The sequence below is a fragment of the Nasonia vitripennis genome, chromosome 3, assembly GCF_009193385.2.
Source record: "Nasonia vitripennis strain AsymCx chromosome 3, Nvit_psr_1.1, whole genome shotgun sequence".
Lineage (NCBI taxonomy): Eukaryota > Metazoa > Arthropoda > Insecta > Hymenoptera > Pteromalidae > Nasonia > Nasonia vitripennis.
Window position 1 is genome coordinate 21,983,287 of NC_045759.1, and position 13,738 is coordinate 21,997,024.

Sequence of the window (13,738 nt, forward strand, 5' to 3'; positions counted from 1 at the left end):
TCGTCTGCGTGTCTGGGAATTCGTGTATTTTTAAATTTGAAATATATCTTTCTACAAATCAACGCCGCATAAACATTCGAACGGTCGTCGATTTCTTGAGACATTTCTGAATAGCGATACTAAGAGGTGCAATTCATTTGCAAAAATTATAAAAGCGCGGAAGTGGAGAGGATGTAGTACGTCGACGAGTAAATAAAAAGAAACTGGTTTGCGTATAAAAGTGTATATTAAATCCCAACAATACTGTTATCATCGTTGACGATGCTTTAACAATCTAGAGATTCATATGAAAAATGCACGTAGATTATGAACAAGTTTACAAATTCATTAAGATGCTATACATGTTATTTACAATGAGGAATCTCATTTAATTATGTACTTAAGGTGCTAAGAAAATCATTATCACAATCATCAGGTATATTGCAAGGTGATCGTTTCTTAAACTTAATTAAGCGTTCTCGTAATAGTTTCCTATAAAATATACAATAATATAATAATAGCTAATGTATATATAAATTACGTTATATTGTATCCTTATGGTCTAAGAGATTGTTCTTTGATTGTCGATTTCAGGTTGATTCGTTGAGTTATTGCTTTTTTCGTGGTAAAACCAACACCAACGTCGAGCACACTGTAACACAAAGAGGAGAGCGTTAGTTAGAAAAACGTTCCGTGGCTTCCAAACATTTTTCAAAAATAAAGAGACACTCACTTAAGCAGACAGATCCTATCATTATAAAGGGTCCTAAGCAGTCCAGACTGAACAAAACGGGAAAGAGCAAGTTTCCGATAACAGCTCCGAGGCGACCGATCACCATCGTCACACTGAGCGCCATAGTTCTGAAAAAAAAAACAATAACACGAATAATATCAGTAAAAATCCAAGCGCGATAAAAATTTGCATCGTGGCTGTCTACAAATTGCTCTCTGAACCTTTGCCTATTGCATAAACAAGGAAACTCTGTTTCTGCCACATAGAAGATCTCGGCGCGCTTTCGCGCTAATCTGTATTTACAATCTGCCCGATAATTCGCTATAAAAATGTGCCCATCTTGCGCATTCGCTTAACAGCTTACCTCAACGAAGTTGGGAATATGTCGACGACGACATTATTTACAATTGTGCCTCCGATACTCGAGAGCGCGACGAATACCGACGATATGCCGAGGATGCCGTTGGAGTCTTCCGCCCAGTAGAGAACTCCGCAGCAGGAACCGGCTCCGACGAAGCATATAACTGTGAAAATCGTATTTAAACGTGTTAATGAAAAATAAAGAAACATCATGGATTGATTGTAATTACTCGAATATTTACGGCATCGTAAATAGCATATAACGCTTACCCATTAGGATCCTCTTGCTGACTATATTGACTAGACTTCGAGCGATCATGTATCCTATGACTGATGCAACCGAGATGACGATTGAATTAATGTAAACTGTTGCGTTGACCACGTTCTGAAAGAAAGTTTGTTTATTTTTTTCATGCGTTAGTTCGTGCCATCGTCATTTTGATTGTAATATTAATTGAAATAGAAATGAGTATAAAGAGACTTACTTCAGAGCACTGGGGAACGTCGGTCGCCGTTGCGTTTTGTGCGACAGTGACGTTCTTGTATATTGTCTCGCCGATTTTGTTGCACATAGTAGTGGCTGGCCCATCCGCATGGGTGTGGTCGTACGTTTCGATCATCGAGAAGAGCATAGGCATCCAGAGTCTCAGCGTGTTCGATCTGTCTCGAAATGGAACGTTAGTCGACGATCGAATGGTAGAAAAATAAATAAAAAAAGATTTGATCCAACTTACCCTATCGTTGCTCCGCACTGAATGAACGCAGTTAAAACTAGAGTGACAACGTTGGGTGGCAGGAAAATCGGTTGGATCTGCTTGAAGCTACCGATGACCGTTTGCTTGAAGGTGACTCCCGACACTTTGCTACTGGATTCCTCCTCCTCGAGAAACTTGACCTTAGAAACAGAACACATTTGCCGTTATTAGTACACAGTATAAATCAATTTTTTTTTCCCATAATCGTGAGATCAAGGGGAAAACTTACGGGATAGGTGCTAGGGTCCTTTCCAGTGTTGATCGAGTAGATCCTCTGGAAGACGCGAAGGGCGTCGTCGTGTCGTTTCTTGGCCATGAGAAAACGCGGACTTTCGGGGAAAAAGTACAGCGCGACACTGGCTGCCAAGCCCGGTATGGTACAGAGTGCCAGGAACAGTCTCCACGAGGTGATCTCGATCCAGCCGTCCATCAGGTCCCATTGCCACTTGTGGGGAATGATGACCCACGCCAAGCCTGAGCGAGTTAAAGAGACGAAAAAAAAAAAAAATTATTACAAAAAGAAAGAATTCACGATGTCAATGCCGACGTCACACTGGAATCAAAGGATTCGCGCGATATCGCAGGCACGTGCGCATACTCACATGACAGAGAGATATTGCCGAGAGCGAACAAAACGCCCATCCACATGTACATCTGAGACCTGAGATGCTCGCAGTGCACCTCGGCCAGGTACGACTGTAACGCCGCGTATGGACCGGAAATGCTGTAAAGGTAAACATAAGCGTATTAGTACAATACACACATCGTCGAAGTAGGTGATAATCACGATCGACGAATATACTCACACTATGCCGTCGACGAGCTTGAAGAGGATCAGTTGCCACGAAGCTTGACAGAAACTACTAGCTAGGGTGCAGATGGCTGTGCAGAGAAAACCATAGACCATGATCTTCCTACGGCCGAAAGCGTCAACGATGAAACCCCATAGGAACGACGTTATGATCATTCCTGAAAAAAAAAAAACGTTGGTTGAAATCGGTCACAATACCGATTTTCGAGGATCACTCAAAAATATTTGCTCACTCTTGAGTCATGCGCGAAATTCCGGCAGCCACTGTGTAGTTTCAGCTGCCGTGTGTGTACTCGCGCGAATTACGGTTAATGCGCGCTTTATCTCGCGCGCGCATCGGATTGTATTATATAATTACAATGGCTCGATGTTTTACCGGTTTCGACACGCCGCGTTATACATCGTAGATCGGTATTATTATTGTCGTTTATTATCGGCTCGGAAATCGTGGAAAAAAAGTCAAATATTGACACAGAATAACCGTGTGACCGTGACATTAATTTTACACACGCGAAATCGTTTACCAGAAGCATATCGTACATCTGTTCGGATAAGGGAACTTATTTTTTCGGAACCATTGAACAGTCGAAATGTGTGTACAATTGCGCGAGGTGTCTGTATGTAACAAAGGTCGCGTCTATTGTCGAGAGCCGAAGTGACGCATCGCTGCAATACAGGTTTATGAAAATTCAAAGAGAGACAACAGGAAACCGGTATTTGCTCAGTTTTGGATAACAATTATGCTGAATAATCAGAATCGTAAAAAAGCGTTAATCTGTGCAGCGGGTACAATGACACGCTCTCGCGTACATGCGTCAAATGGTTATACCGTTTCTTTCTGATATAACGCGGCGACACGTGTCTTTGGCGTTCATGTGTCTCAGAAAATTTCTATTGTCTTCTATCACCCACGTTGTTGCTCACTGTAAATACTTACGGTAAACTATGCATAAAAATATCCCTCATATATCGTTATATTATTACAATAAATTAAAGTGAAATCATCATACCGATCCTGCGCTCGCGCGTTGCGTCGAGTGATTAATTATATCGACGCTCGCGCGAAATTTGAGATTTCACGCAGCGTGTACGCGACAAAGCCGTTTTACGTAATTATACTTTTACGCGAGGATTTCTTTTCCGCGTGTGTGCGAGCGCGACAATATAGTACCGTACGCTCAGTGCCAAAGCCGATCGCGTTGCCGGATCTTCCGATTGTCTAGGAGCATTAGGGCGACTCGCTTTATTATTATTTTTTTTTTCGTTACGCGTGATTTTCAGACTATGATATAAATTAATGCGCCATTTGTTTTTCTTATCTCTGGAAAGCAAATATTTAATCTTCAGCGCAGTCGCGACGATCCAACCGATTTATCGAGAAGAATTTTATCTCTCGCGTAGGCTCTAGAAAATTAAGAAGCGACGCGTGTCTGGCTTATGTTCGTCGCTGGGGTACGTTTTCGAGTGTTTGCGATCTCTGATAAAGCTCATTTAAACTACTCCAATCGTCAAAAAAAAAAAAAAAAAAAGAAAAGAAAACACGAGAAGTCCTCTAATCACGTCTACACTTCGATTGTGTATCGCTCTAAAATTAAAAGCTCGTTAAAATCGCAGCTGATTTATTATCAGTCCCAGTATAGATGATTCATATCCAGTTATTTACAGCGAATCAAGCCACTCGACGTTTATCTCGAGAAGTGAACGTTCAGGAAAAATAAAAAAGTATGTAAACAAATCTCTCACCTGCAAAGGACATCGAGTTGAGTAGACCCTTGTCCAGCATGGACAGCTGAAGATCGCACTCGGCTGAGGGCAAGACGTAGGACATGGAGGTCGATGCGTAGACGTTGGCCCAGCATACCGGCAGCATAGCCAGAAGCAGCAGGTAGTTGAATTTTCCATTGCCTGGAGGAACGCATCGGGGCAGGAAACAGAGGAGATCGGTTTAAAATTGTCTTTGAGGAATTTCGATCGCGAAAGGAAGAAGATAAAACGTGAACAATGTCTTCGCACTATAACTTTCGGGGATTTCACTGCAACGTTGAAAGTTTGCGTAACAAGGAAAGGCACGTGGTGGTGCAGGTGCCTTTTGAAAGATGGCTCGATGTAAGCTGCGATTCCGCGAATGCACTTTCAACGATGCGTATCAATCGGGAATCTTATGACTGTTATAGCTGCAGGTTATACACACCGGGAAAACCTTTAATGCCGAATCAGTCACAGGCGAGAGAAATAAATTTCGAGATAAAAGTTTGAATTATTATTACCGGCACTAAAGGTTCACGTCTCAGGAATTAACTTGCAGATATGCATAATTTACAAACAAACAGATACATCTATAGTTTGATGGTTATACACATATACGTTTACAGCTAATGAACTAATGCTTATATTAATTATAACATAGATGTAAATGTTGAATAATTCGAAAAGTTCCATTCTATTTAGGGGAGGGGGGAGTGGGGGCTGGGGTTGTACACACAGTTCGCAGCTCTACCAAAAAGCATGCGGTGCGTCTATGCAAACTTATAGAATTATTGTAAGTTTATATATCGGTACATTACCATTCGCATGTGTGAAAATTGAAAACTCAACTGTTGGGAAACACACACGAGAGTAGCCCTGAATAATCAATGACCCACATAATGCTTATCCTAGTAAAATTTAATTTTATTGAGTATGCCATACATGACATATTATGATTTTTTGTTGTTGTTGCTTGGATATATACGTGAATAACCGAAGAAATTGTCGGATATCGCGTATAGTTATTCGCGCGAAGATTGAACGCGAGGTACATACAAGCAAAAGAGAGAGAGAGAGAGAGAGAGAGAGATAAGCTGCAAGTCGCGTCAGTGTATATAAGCGTTTCGTTTGAGAAACTTTTGAGAGAATCAGTTTGCGCAGGAAAGTGTTTTTAAAAAAAAAAATTAGTTTATGTGCGCGTTACGGTTAACACTAACCTAAATATTACGTAAAATGTGCGTATATTACTCTCGATTGTGCATCGTGATCTTCGAGCAAATGCAACTTCGATGTTATATTAGTAAAGCACGGATGACATATAGATATAAAAAAGAATGCAGAATTCAAATTACCTGTGAGTGTGATCGCCCGCTCGAAATCCACCGGTCCCTCGTCGGACTCAGACTTTTGTTCATTACCTTTGAAAAACAAACATCAACGATCAGCCTAGGTAACGTCACTCATACATCAGAAGTCCTACAATACTATATGTACAAACAATGAAGCTATAGCGTCAACGATCGTCGCCGCTACAATACCGATCTCTACAGCGTCTACAGAGTGTGCGCAAAACTTTAAAAGACGAAAAAGAAGAGAAAAAAAAAAAACAATCATCGATAGCGCATAAAAAAGAAAGTATAATTCGTCGCGAAAGTGAAGCACACGCGCATCAGAGAGAAGCGTTAATTCCGCATACTTGCCATCATGTTTCACCGGTGACTTCATCACATATCCTGCTGCAGGAACTCGCGCAACGCCGGCACTCGCAATTGTTGACGAGTTACTTTGACAAAACAAACCGCCGCCGAAATACCCCGGGAGCACAGCCTGCTGTGTACACACGGCCACTCTTATTCTCTGTGTGTATATTATCCGTCGATCGGTTCCAAACACACGTAGGAGCGCGTCGCTCCCTCGGACACTTATGGGACAGCCGCAGGTGTGTAATTATACAGCGAATACAAGCTCGAACGTATCGAAAGGAGAGTAGAGGATCGACGCGCGCACTCTCTGCTGATGATGCACTCGCACGTCTCTCTTCACCTGCTACTGCTGCTGCTGCTGCTGCTGCTGCTGCTGCTGATTTTTCTCTCACACGAGTCACACTCCGATTCGAAGGTGGGGCAGCTGTGAAGCGATAATAGCGGCGCGCGGATTCTGCAAGTTCGCCGGGGGACTGGAGGAAAAAACGAGCTTTTTACCACTGACTTTATACCGTGGTCGTGGATGCAATATAGAAGAACGCGTGTTTTGAAGAATCGCGAAACTTTCGACAGTAGTAGCGGTATATACTGTGGGAGTTCCGCACGTCTGGAGAATCCCGAGACGAATGAGAGAACCCTCGGCTGCGTCGGTTTTTTAAACGAGGCGCCCCCACGAATCGTTTGTCTATACACCTGATAAGAGCGTCGAAGGTACATTTCCAAGCGCGACGCCAGCGCTTCTTTATTTCTTCGTATTCTAGAATTGATATGCGCCAGAGCGCGAGCGATCGGAAAACAGGGTTGAGGCGATGATGTTTGCCCCGGTATAATTGCGCGCGAGGCTCTCGCTCCCTCTACTGCGCACCTGCGATGCGATACAGAATTTTTTTTTCTTTATTGCGTTTCTCAGGCCTGTAATATACAATTATTGCAGCCAGTTGACGGAGTATTTTTAGGAGCTTCTGCGCGATACGCCGTTATATGGCGCTACTGGAAAATTTTTCATTCAAGGGGTGCACTGCCTCCCGCCTAGTGCGCTTATTGATTCTCCGCGATAAGATACAATTATTGATGGGATTTCGAGCGTCTTTTTGCGTGCCACTTATTTTTGTTTATCTAATAATTCTCAGGTGGAGAATTACCGCTCGTTCTGTACTCTCAGATGCGCGTTTGTTACCAGATGGAAGACGCGTTGTTGATAGCCTCTGATATCGGGAGATTATGTTGTAAAAGTTATAGGCGATTGTATTTATAGATGCAAACAATCGAGTTGAATAACATTTCGATATATTTAAATACGTCGTAAAATTTTTTTCTAATCTCTGCTGGCTACTCTCTTCGAACTTTGTATACCACGGATATGCCGTGCGTATTTTAGGTGTTTGAATTTTTATTTTTTATTTATTTTTACCCGAGCTTGTTGATAAATATCAAGTAGCTTATGTTGTGCGAAAAAAGTAATGAACGCTGCGTTCGAAAGCATATTTAGGAACCAGCTTTCAGCGGGATATACGCAAATATTCTGTAAATAAGGAGGATTAAGTTTTTACTTCGATCACTGAAATTTACAAAACAAGAAGATGGATCAACAATCTTCTTTTAATGCAAAGAAATAATTATTAATGTTCAACGTAAAAGGATCTCGATTCATTTCAGCAACTCTGTATATATTTATATTTATATTATAATATAATAAGTAAGCGAAGTAAGGTTTGATCGGACCATGTTAACTATATAGTCGATCACCTGACTCGTCGCGCCTGAGTCATGCGCAAAAGTTCAAATAAGACTGATTAACGATCCTCTGCACCGATTTTACATAATTATAATCGAGCTTTCAAGGCGATTTTTTTCCAGATTTTTTCTCAAATTTGAAGAAAATACATTGTCAAGCCTCTCGCTCTCTGGAAATAATCTAGTTGTAATTGGATTTACATAAATTGAATGTGCAGCGATGCCTGAGCACACAGTCATTTTTATTGTATTCGATCTGAATTCGTACCGCGATGTTATATACACTTCTAATTCGTAATGCATTTGTAATTGTTCGCAGGGAAAAGCTTGATTTGAATATGCTGGTTATATACGTTTTAAAGTTTGAAATACACTATGTTTGGAAATTGATTAGCAGGTCGCTCTCGTATCATTTATTTGGATAAGACTATACAGTCGAGCCTTGCAAAAAACGTGTAGTATTCGCGCGTAATTGTGGCTTTCGTCTCAATCAATTAGTGCAAGCTAATTAACTATAAAACTGTCGAAAATTATCAATCCAAAGAATTACCCCACATATAGTTTTAACATTTTACTCCGAAACGCACACAGACGTGACGTTGCTGATAAGATAATCGGATGACGATTTAATGGAAGTCTATACGGCTAAACAAATGACTCGCTTCGCGGTTTTCCGATTATTCACAATGATAATAAAACGAACATTGTGTCTGATCGGCCAGATGTGTGAATAAATTATCCTTAAAAATTCACACGAAATTTTCGTAAGACACTCGTCGATTTGTACTGCAAAAAAATTCCGCATTTCTTATGCGCCGGCTTTTATGTTTCGAAAAGCTGAGATTTCATTCGTATTTTGGTTCCGTATAAAAATAACGAACGTTTCAAGACAAGAAGTAGCGCATAGCCCGAGCAAACATCTTTTAATCCTTGTTAATAATCCAAATGTTATTTTAACGACGACACAGTCCAGCTGTCTCCACCCGAGCCGATCATTTTCGCGATAAACCAATATTTTGATTAGCGAATCTCTCGTTTGTTCAAAGAAAAAACTAATAGGCCACGCGCCAAATCACATAACATAGTTTTTTATACGGAATTCGAGACCAAACATGTATGAAGACCCAGAAATATCTGCTTAGGCAGCAGAAGAAACCGCAGTCCGATGTCTTCAGCGTATTTCCTCGCTTTGCGAGAGTGGCGCATGTGACACAGCTGTAAAGTGTCGCAAAAATAATTGATTGTTCAAATGCTCGCAACGTGTAAACGTTCATCAATCGGGTGAGAAAAATTTCCACCACCTCTTGCGCGCGCTATAGAGATTGGGCCCACTGATAAGCCACGAGTAAGTTTCCCACGTATATTTTGCTTTCGTCAGCTAATAAATTTATCATCATCATCATCATTATGAATTAGATTGCAATGTTTACTACCTTTATGCGCTCATCAATAAAATCGCGCCTCTCGCGATGGAGCTTCTATTCTTAGACCCCTTTATACTCCACTGTATCTCCCTTTTCCATTTATCGGACGTGGTATCGATCGTCGATGTGTGCGTGAGACATTTTTTCTGAAAATCTATCAATGCCTAATAGATGATGAAATGTTTCCCGCTATTGCGAGGCTGGAAATCGTATTGGGAAAAAATTGCACTGAGCGCGCGCGTGTGTGTGTGGGTGTGTGTGAGTATGAATTGTAATTTAAGTACGTATTCAAATGTTTATCTCCGATCCAAATCCGGCAAAAAATAGTCTATACTCGCTAGAAGTAGCGAAGGATCGAATAACTTGCTTCGTTGCAACGTTGTCATCGTCGTCGAGAAGCTTTCTATTCAGGGAAAACAATTCGAGGAAATTTTTAGGAACACGACGACGATACTACACATCACATGCGTGTGACAATAGGACAACATTGATCACAATAACCAATGATCGTGCATCTTGATGGTACACATCTGTTATCGCTGTTTGTTCCATTTTGAAACGATTTCGCGCGATCATAACTCAATTCTCTGATTCAAAATAACGCTGCCGTACACACTGACGATATAGACCCTTCTCGCTCTGGCAAGCGCAGAAAAAAAGGAAAAAAAATTCGCTATGCCGAACGTGCTCAGGGGCCTATGAACCGCGTTGAAGCGACCTGCGTCATCGTCGGCGAAGCTCATACGCGTGTAACCATAAACAATAATATCGGTCGCATTGGTACAAGGATAATTTACATGTACAAGTGTATCTCCGTGAGCCAAACGCACACAGCAGCATCGTCTATACGGAAGAATCCAAGATGCGATATTTGTGGAAGAAAACCGGCTTCAATCGGTTTCACCCGTGCTACCGTATAGAGGAAGCGTCGAGTTTATATTGTCAGCGACAGGTATACACTTGCAAAACGTCGAACCGACAATACGAGTCACGAGGTGGCAGATAAGCGCTGTGTCAGGGCTGTTAAGAAATTTCCAAATATCGGCTATAATAATACGCGACCTTATCGATCAAAACAATTATTCTATGCGCGCGAGCAGTTGAATAAATATGATCTCCATTATATACTCGAGGAGATAATATACGATTGACACACGTCTGCTGCGCAGGGGGAGCATCCTGATCTTTCCTAAAATTTGCTTCCAAGGTGACGATCGCACAGGCGGCGTGGCACACTGAGAGAAAAGAATCCTTGTCGCAAAGGATTCGCGACTTAACCGCAACTTATTTTTCATGTATTTGTTGCAAACGAAACTCTTTTCATAGTAAGAGAAGAATTCTTAACTATTAAAGGATTTAGGAATTTTTGAGCGATTTTAGCGCACCGTCGGTAAAAACTTATCGACCGAGTGCAGCAACAGCGCGATTATATATTTATATAATCGCGTTTATACTATTTCACGAGTGATAAGCTTTCTTTACGTACCTGAAACAAAGCATATTGATGCACAACATTTAAAATATCATAGGGCTTGTTCGATGAAGTTGAAGATTCTGTATGCATAAATACTTTTGTGATAGTTTCATGCACACAGAAATGCGGGGTTATGTGTAAGGTTATATTCGTATGATACCTATCGTGCTATCATTCAAATATATTTTGCAAAAACAAAGAATCTTTCAACATCGAATATTCTCAGAGCAATACTAAATGATCATAAGAAGTGAAAACAAGTAATTATAAAGTGCTAGTGATTTTACGTCGATGGAAAAATAGTTATGAAAATTAAAAAATCTGGAAACCTAACTGTTAAGACGCTTGGATTTCTCTATATTTTAATCCAATTTTCTTAACAGTTAAGAATTCTTCTTTGTGTCAAGGATTCTTTTCTCTCAGTGATATATTTTGTAGTGCACGATGTCAACTTTTCGACCCCTTTTTTGAAATTTCAATCGGACGGTACAGCATACAGACCTGCCGGAAAAAAACGCACTGCAAACTTTGAATCGCGATTTTGAGCAAACTAATAATCCGTCAGCATCCAACTTTTGCACATGTAAAGAACATTATAATCCCTACTTTTTCTCAACATTTTAGCGCTCCAGCTCAAAAAATGACGGAGCTATGATTTTTCGAAAAAACGCCTAATTTTCTGGTTTTCCTAATTATCTCAGGACCTAATAATCCGATTGAGGCGTTCGACCTCTAATTTTGTAGATATTTCTATTCTCTACAAATCATCTCGTTAGGGCATTCTGATAGTGCCTCAAGTTTTAAAGTTATAAGCAAAAAAAGACCAAAATCGCGTGTTTTTTTAAATAAATTGTTAATAACTAACAATAAGGAACGGAAATGCGAGTGAAAAACATATACGTTGCTGCAACAAATTATGTCACAATAAGACAGTTTTAAATCCCTACAGCCTGACCTAAGAACGAATGTGGCCGTAAGTTACCTTTTACAAAAAAATTTCTATTTTTGCATTTGGGAAGAATATAATCTGACAGTTGTTCGTCTATTCTTTCGCTTTTGAGATATTAAAATGAATTTTAAAAAGCACATATTATATTCGTGCATTATTTTGCCTATTTTCACAGATTTAGGAGGAACCGCCAGGCTGCGATGTTATCAACAATGCTACTGTAAAAAAAGCAAAGTCGCAACGTATGAATATTGTTTTTCTCAATATTCAGAGCTCATTTTTTCATTTCAGCTAAAACAATGCCTTAACCGATACAACGAGAAAACACATTCACACTTGCTGCTGCCCGCACTAAGATACATAAACTTACAAATAATACACGATCTACATGTACAACTAGTATGTGAAAAAATTTGAATTTTCAATAAATCTTTAATTTATTTTTCTATAAATCCATCGTACGTATAAATTTTAAATATTTCCGAGCCTTAAGGCCTCAAAGCCGCAGGTATACGGGCTTCGCGCGCCGACGTGTCGCTTTCTGCTCATATACCTATGCAATGTACTCCGGGCCCGTAGCGGCGCGACCCTCCACCCCCACACCTCCGCCCCCAATTTTCCGATGCTAGTTCCCGAGTCCTGCCACTAGGTGACTGACAAACAACTCGTCAACTCGCAAGCGGCAAAAAAAGTTCCCGATCACTATACAAGGCCAATTCAACCCCTACTATAGTACGTGGTACGAATGTTCTCAGGTAAGACCTATGCGAGCATCGAGACCTCTGTCAAGCTCTGACGAAAGTCATCTCGCCTGTGCGTCCGCTAGCCAGAAAGTCCTACCTCTTTGGCCTAGCCAGAGGTTCGAGCAAATCCTGTAAGGTTGTGGAGTCGTAACTCCAACGGGGGATTGTCCGAGTCGGATGCATGTATGGCCATGTCCATGTGTAACGACGCGATGAAGGCAGCCGTGATCTGACTAGATTCAAAGGATGTGCCTCACCGGTCATCGTATAGGCCCGGCTGACGAGCCTGAGAGTAGGCCCAACGATAAAAGACCCAGACGACGTGTATGCTGTCCGACGAGCTTGGTAGCGGCGCAGATGTTCACTGATCATTGCGAATGACCAACAGTGTGTCCGGACCACTGTCCCATGTACTGAGACAGACTATTACCACATTTTTTGATTTTTGCAAATTAATTTTTTTTCTATTTTGCTTTATAAATACCTACTATATCAGTTTCGTCGATTTGAACGCGCTAAATTTATCTCAAGAAACACCGCGTGTGTCATCGGAAGAGCGCACTAAAAAGCCGCCAATGAAAGAATAAGAATCGGCCGATTTTCGCGAACTTTACAACGGTTTTTCACATGCTTCCAGGCGCTCGATCGAAAAACTGAAATCCATACACAATATAATTATACGGTGGCAATTGGGGGAGGAAAAGCTGCGCGGGATACCGGTATCTCTGATGATTCAATCTTCTTCGAGTGCGAATTAATTTTTTTAATCATGTATTCGTATACATGTATCTATATTAATAATATGTGATATGAGTCGATGATATTTTGATGATATCGACTAAGCCTCGATTATGATTGCGTATTATATTTTTAGATCGTCTATTATATACGACCTGCATTTAAAACCAATACTTCCTCTATAGCGGAAAACAAGTTTCCATTTTTTGCTGTATGTACAATTGTACGTACGTTTGGATTCACGGAAAAAATTGAGTAATTATTTATAAATTTTTGAATAACGTAGCAGCTGCGTTTCTCGGTTGAATAAGAACATGGGAACCTTGCGATAAAAGGCTAAATTAATTAGTTTTTAATTGATACTTCTCTAGTAATAAGACGTACAACGAGCACCTGCCAAAACATCGATGAGTGCGTTTGAGTCTCTTAAAAATTTCCAAACAGTCGGTTACAAAAATACGACACGGCGTGTGCTTGATGTAATTTTTCTTGAATTATACACATGTAGATCATACTGGGAAATCCCAAAAATTTTGAGATAAAAAAGAACAATTCGTTGAACGTTTATAACTTGAAATATGACAAAAGG

At 40.6% G+C, this 13,738-nt stretch overlaps 1 protein-coding gene across 4 annotated transcripts; it reads right to left on the reverse strand.

Annotated features, from left to right (window-relative positions):
* Positions 1 to 207: 207 nt before the first annotated feature.
* Positions 208 to 6,875, reverse strand: LOC100119949 (putative transporter SVOPL). Of its 4 annotated transcripts, none has more exons than XM_032597989.1 (13): positions 6,085 to 6,715; positions 5,737 to 5,802; positions 5,203 to 5,292; positions 4,382 to 4,543; positions 2,634 to 2,796; positions 2,430 to 2,551; positions 2,057 to 2,301; positions 1,807 to 1,967; positions 1,558 to 1,732; positions 1,343 to 1,457; positions 1,077 to 1,236; positions 713 to 840; positions 208 to 631 (listed from the first exon to the last, which is right to left on the reverse strand). In XM_032597989.1, the coding sequence occupies exons 4-13, from the start codon at positions 4,506 to 4,508 to the stop codon at positions 588 to 590; spliced, it is 1,440 nt and encodes a 479-aa protein (XP_032453880.1). In that variant the 5' UTR covers positions 4,509 to 4,543; positions 5,203 to 5,292; positions 5,737 to 5,802; positions 6,085 to 6,715; the 3' UTR covers positions 208 to 587. The 4 variants fall into 4 exon arrangements, with proteins under 4 accessions (XP_032453880.1, XP_032453881.1, XP_008203496.1 ...); XM_032597990.1 differs by having other exon boundaries at positions 6,081 to 6,711; XM_008205274.4 differs by lacking the exon at positions 5,203 to 5,292 and having other exon boundaries at positions 6,085 to 6,875.
* Between the last annotated feature and the right edge of the window lie 6,863 nt (positions 6,876 to 13,738).

What these genes read in the sequence shown, in the direction of transcription:
- LOC100119949 (XM_008205274.4), bottom strand. Translation starts at nt 6,109, where the DNA reads ATGAAGTCACCGGTGAAACATGATG. An exon ending in AAGCTCGTCGACGGCATAGT is followed by an intron (nt 2,552 to 2,633) that starts GTGAGTATATTC and finishes TTACCTTTACAG; the next exon opens with CATTTCCGGTCCATACGCGG. An exon ending in CGGCAATATCTCTCTGTCAT is followed by an intron (nt 2,302 to 2,429) that starts GTGAGTATGCGC and finishes TAACTCGCTCAG; the next exon opens with GCTTGGCGTGGGTCATCATT.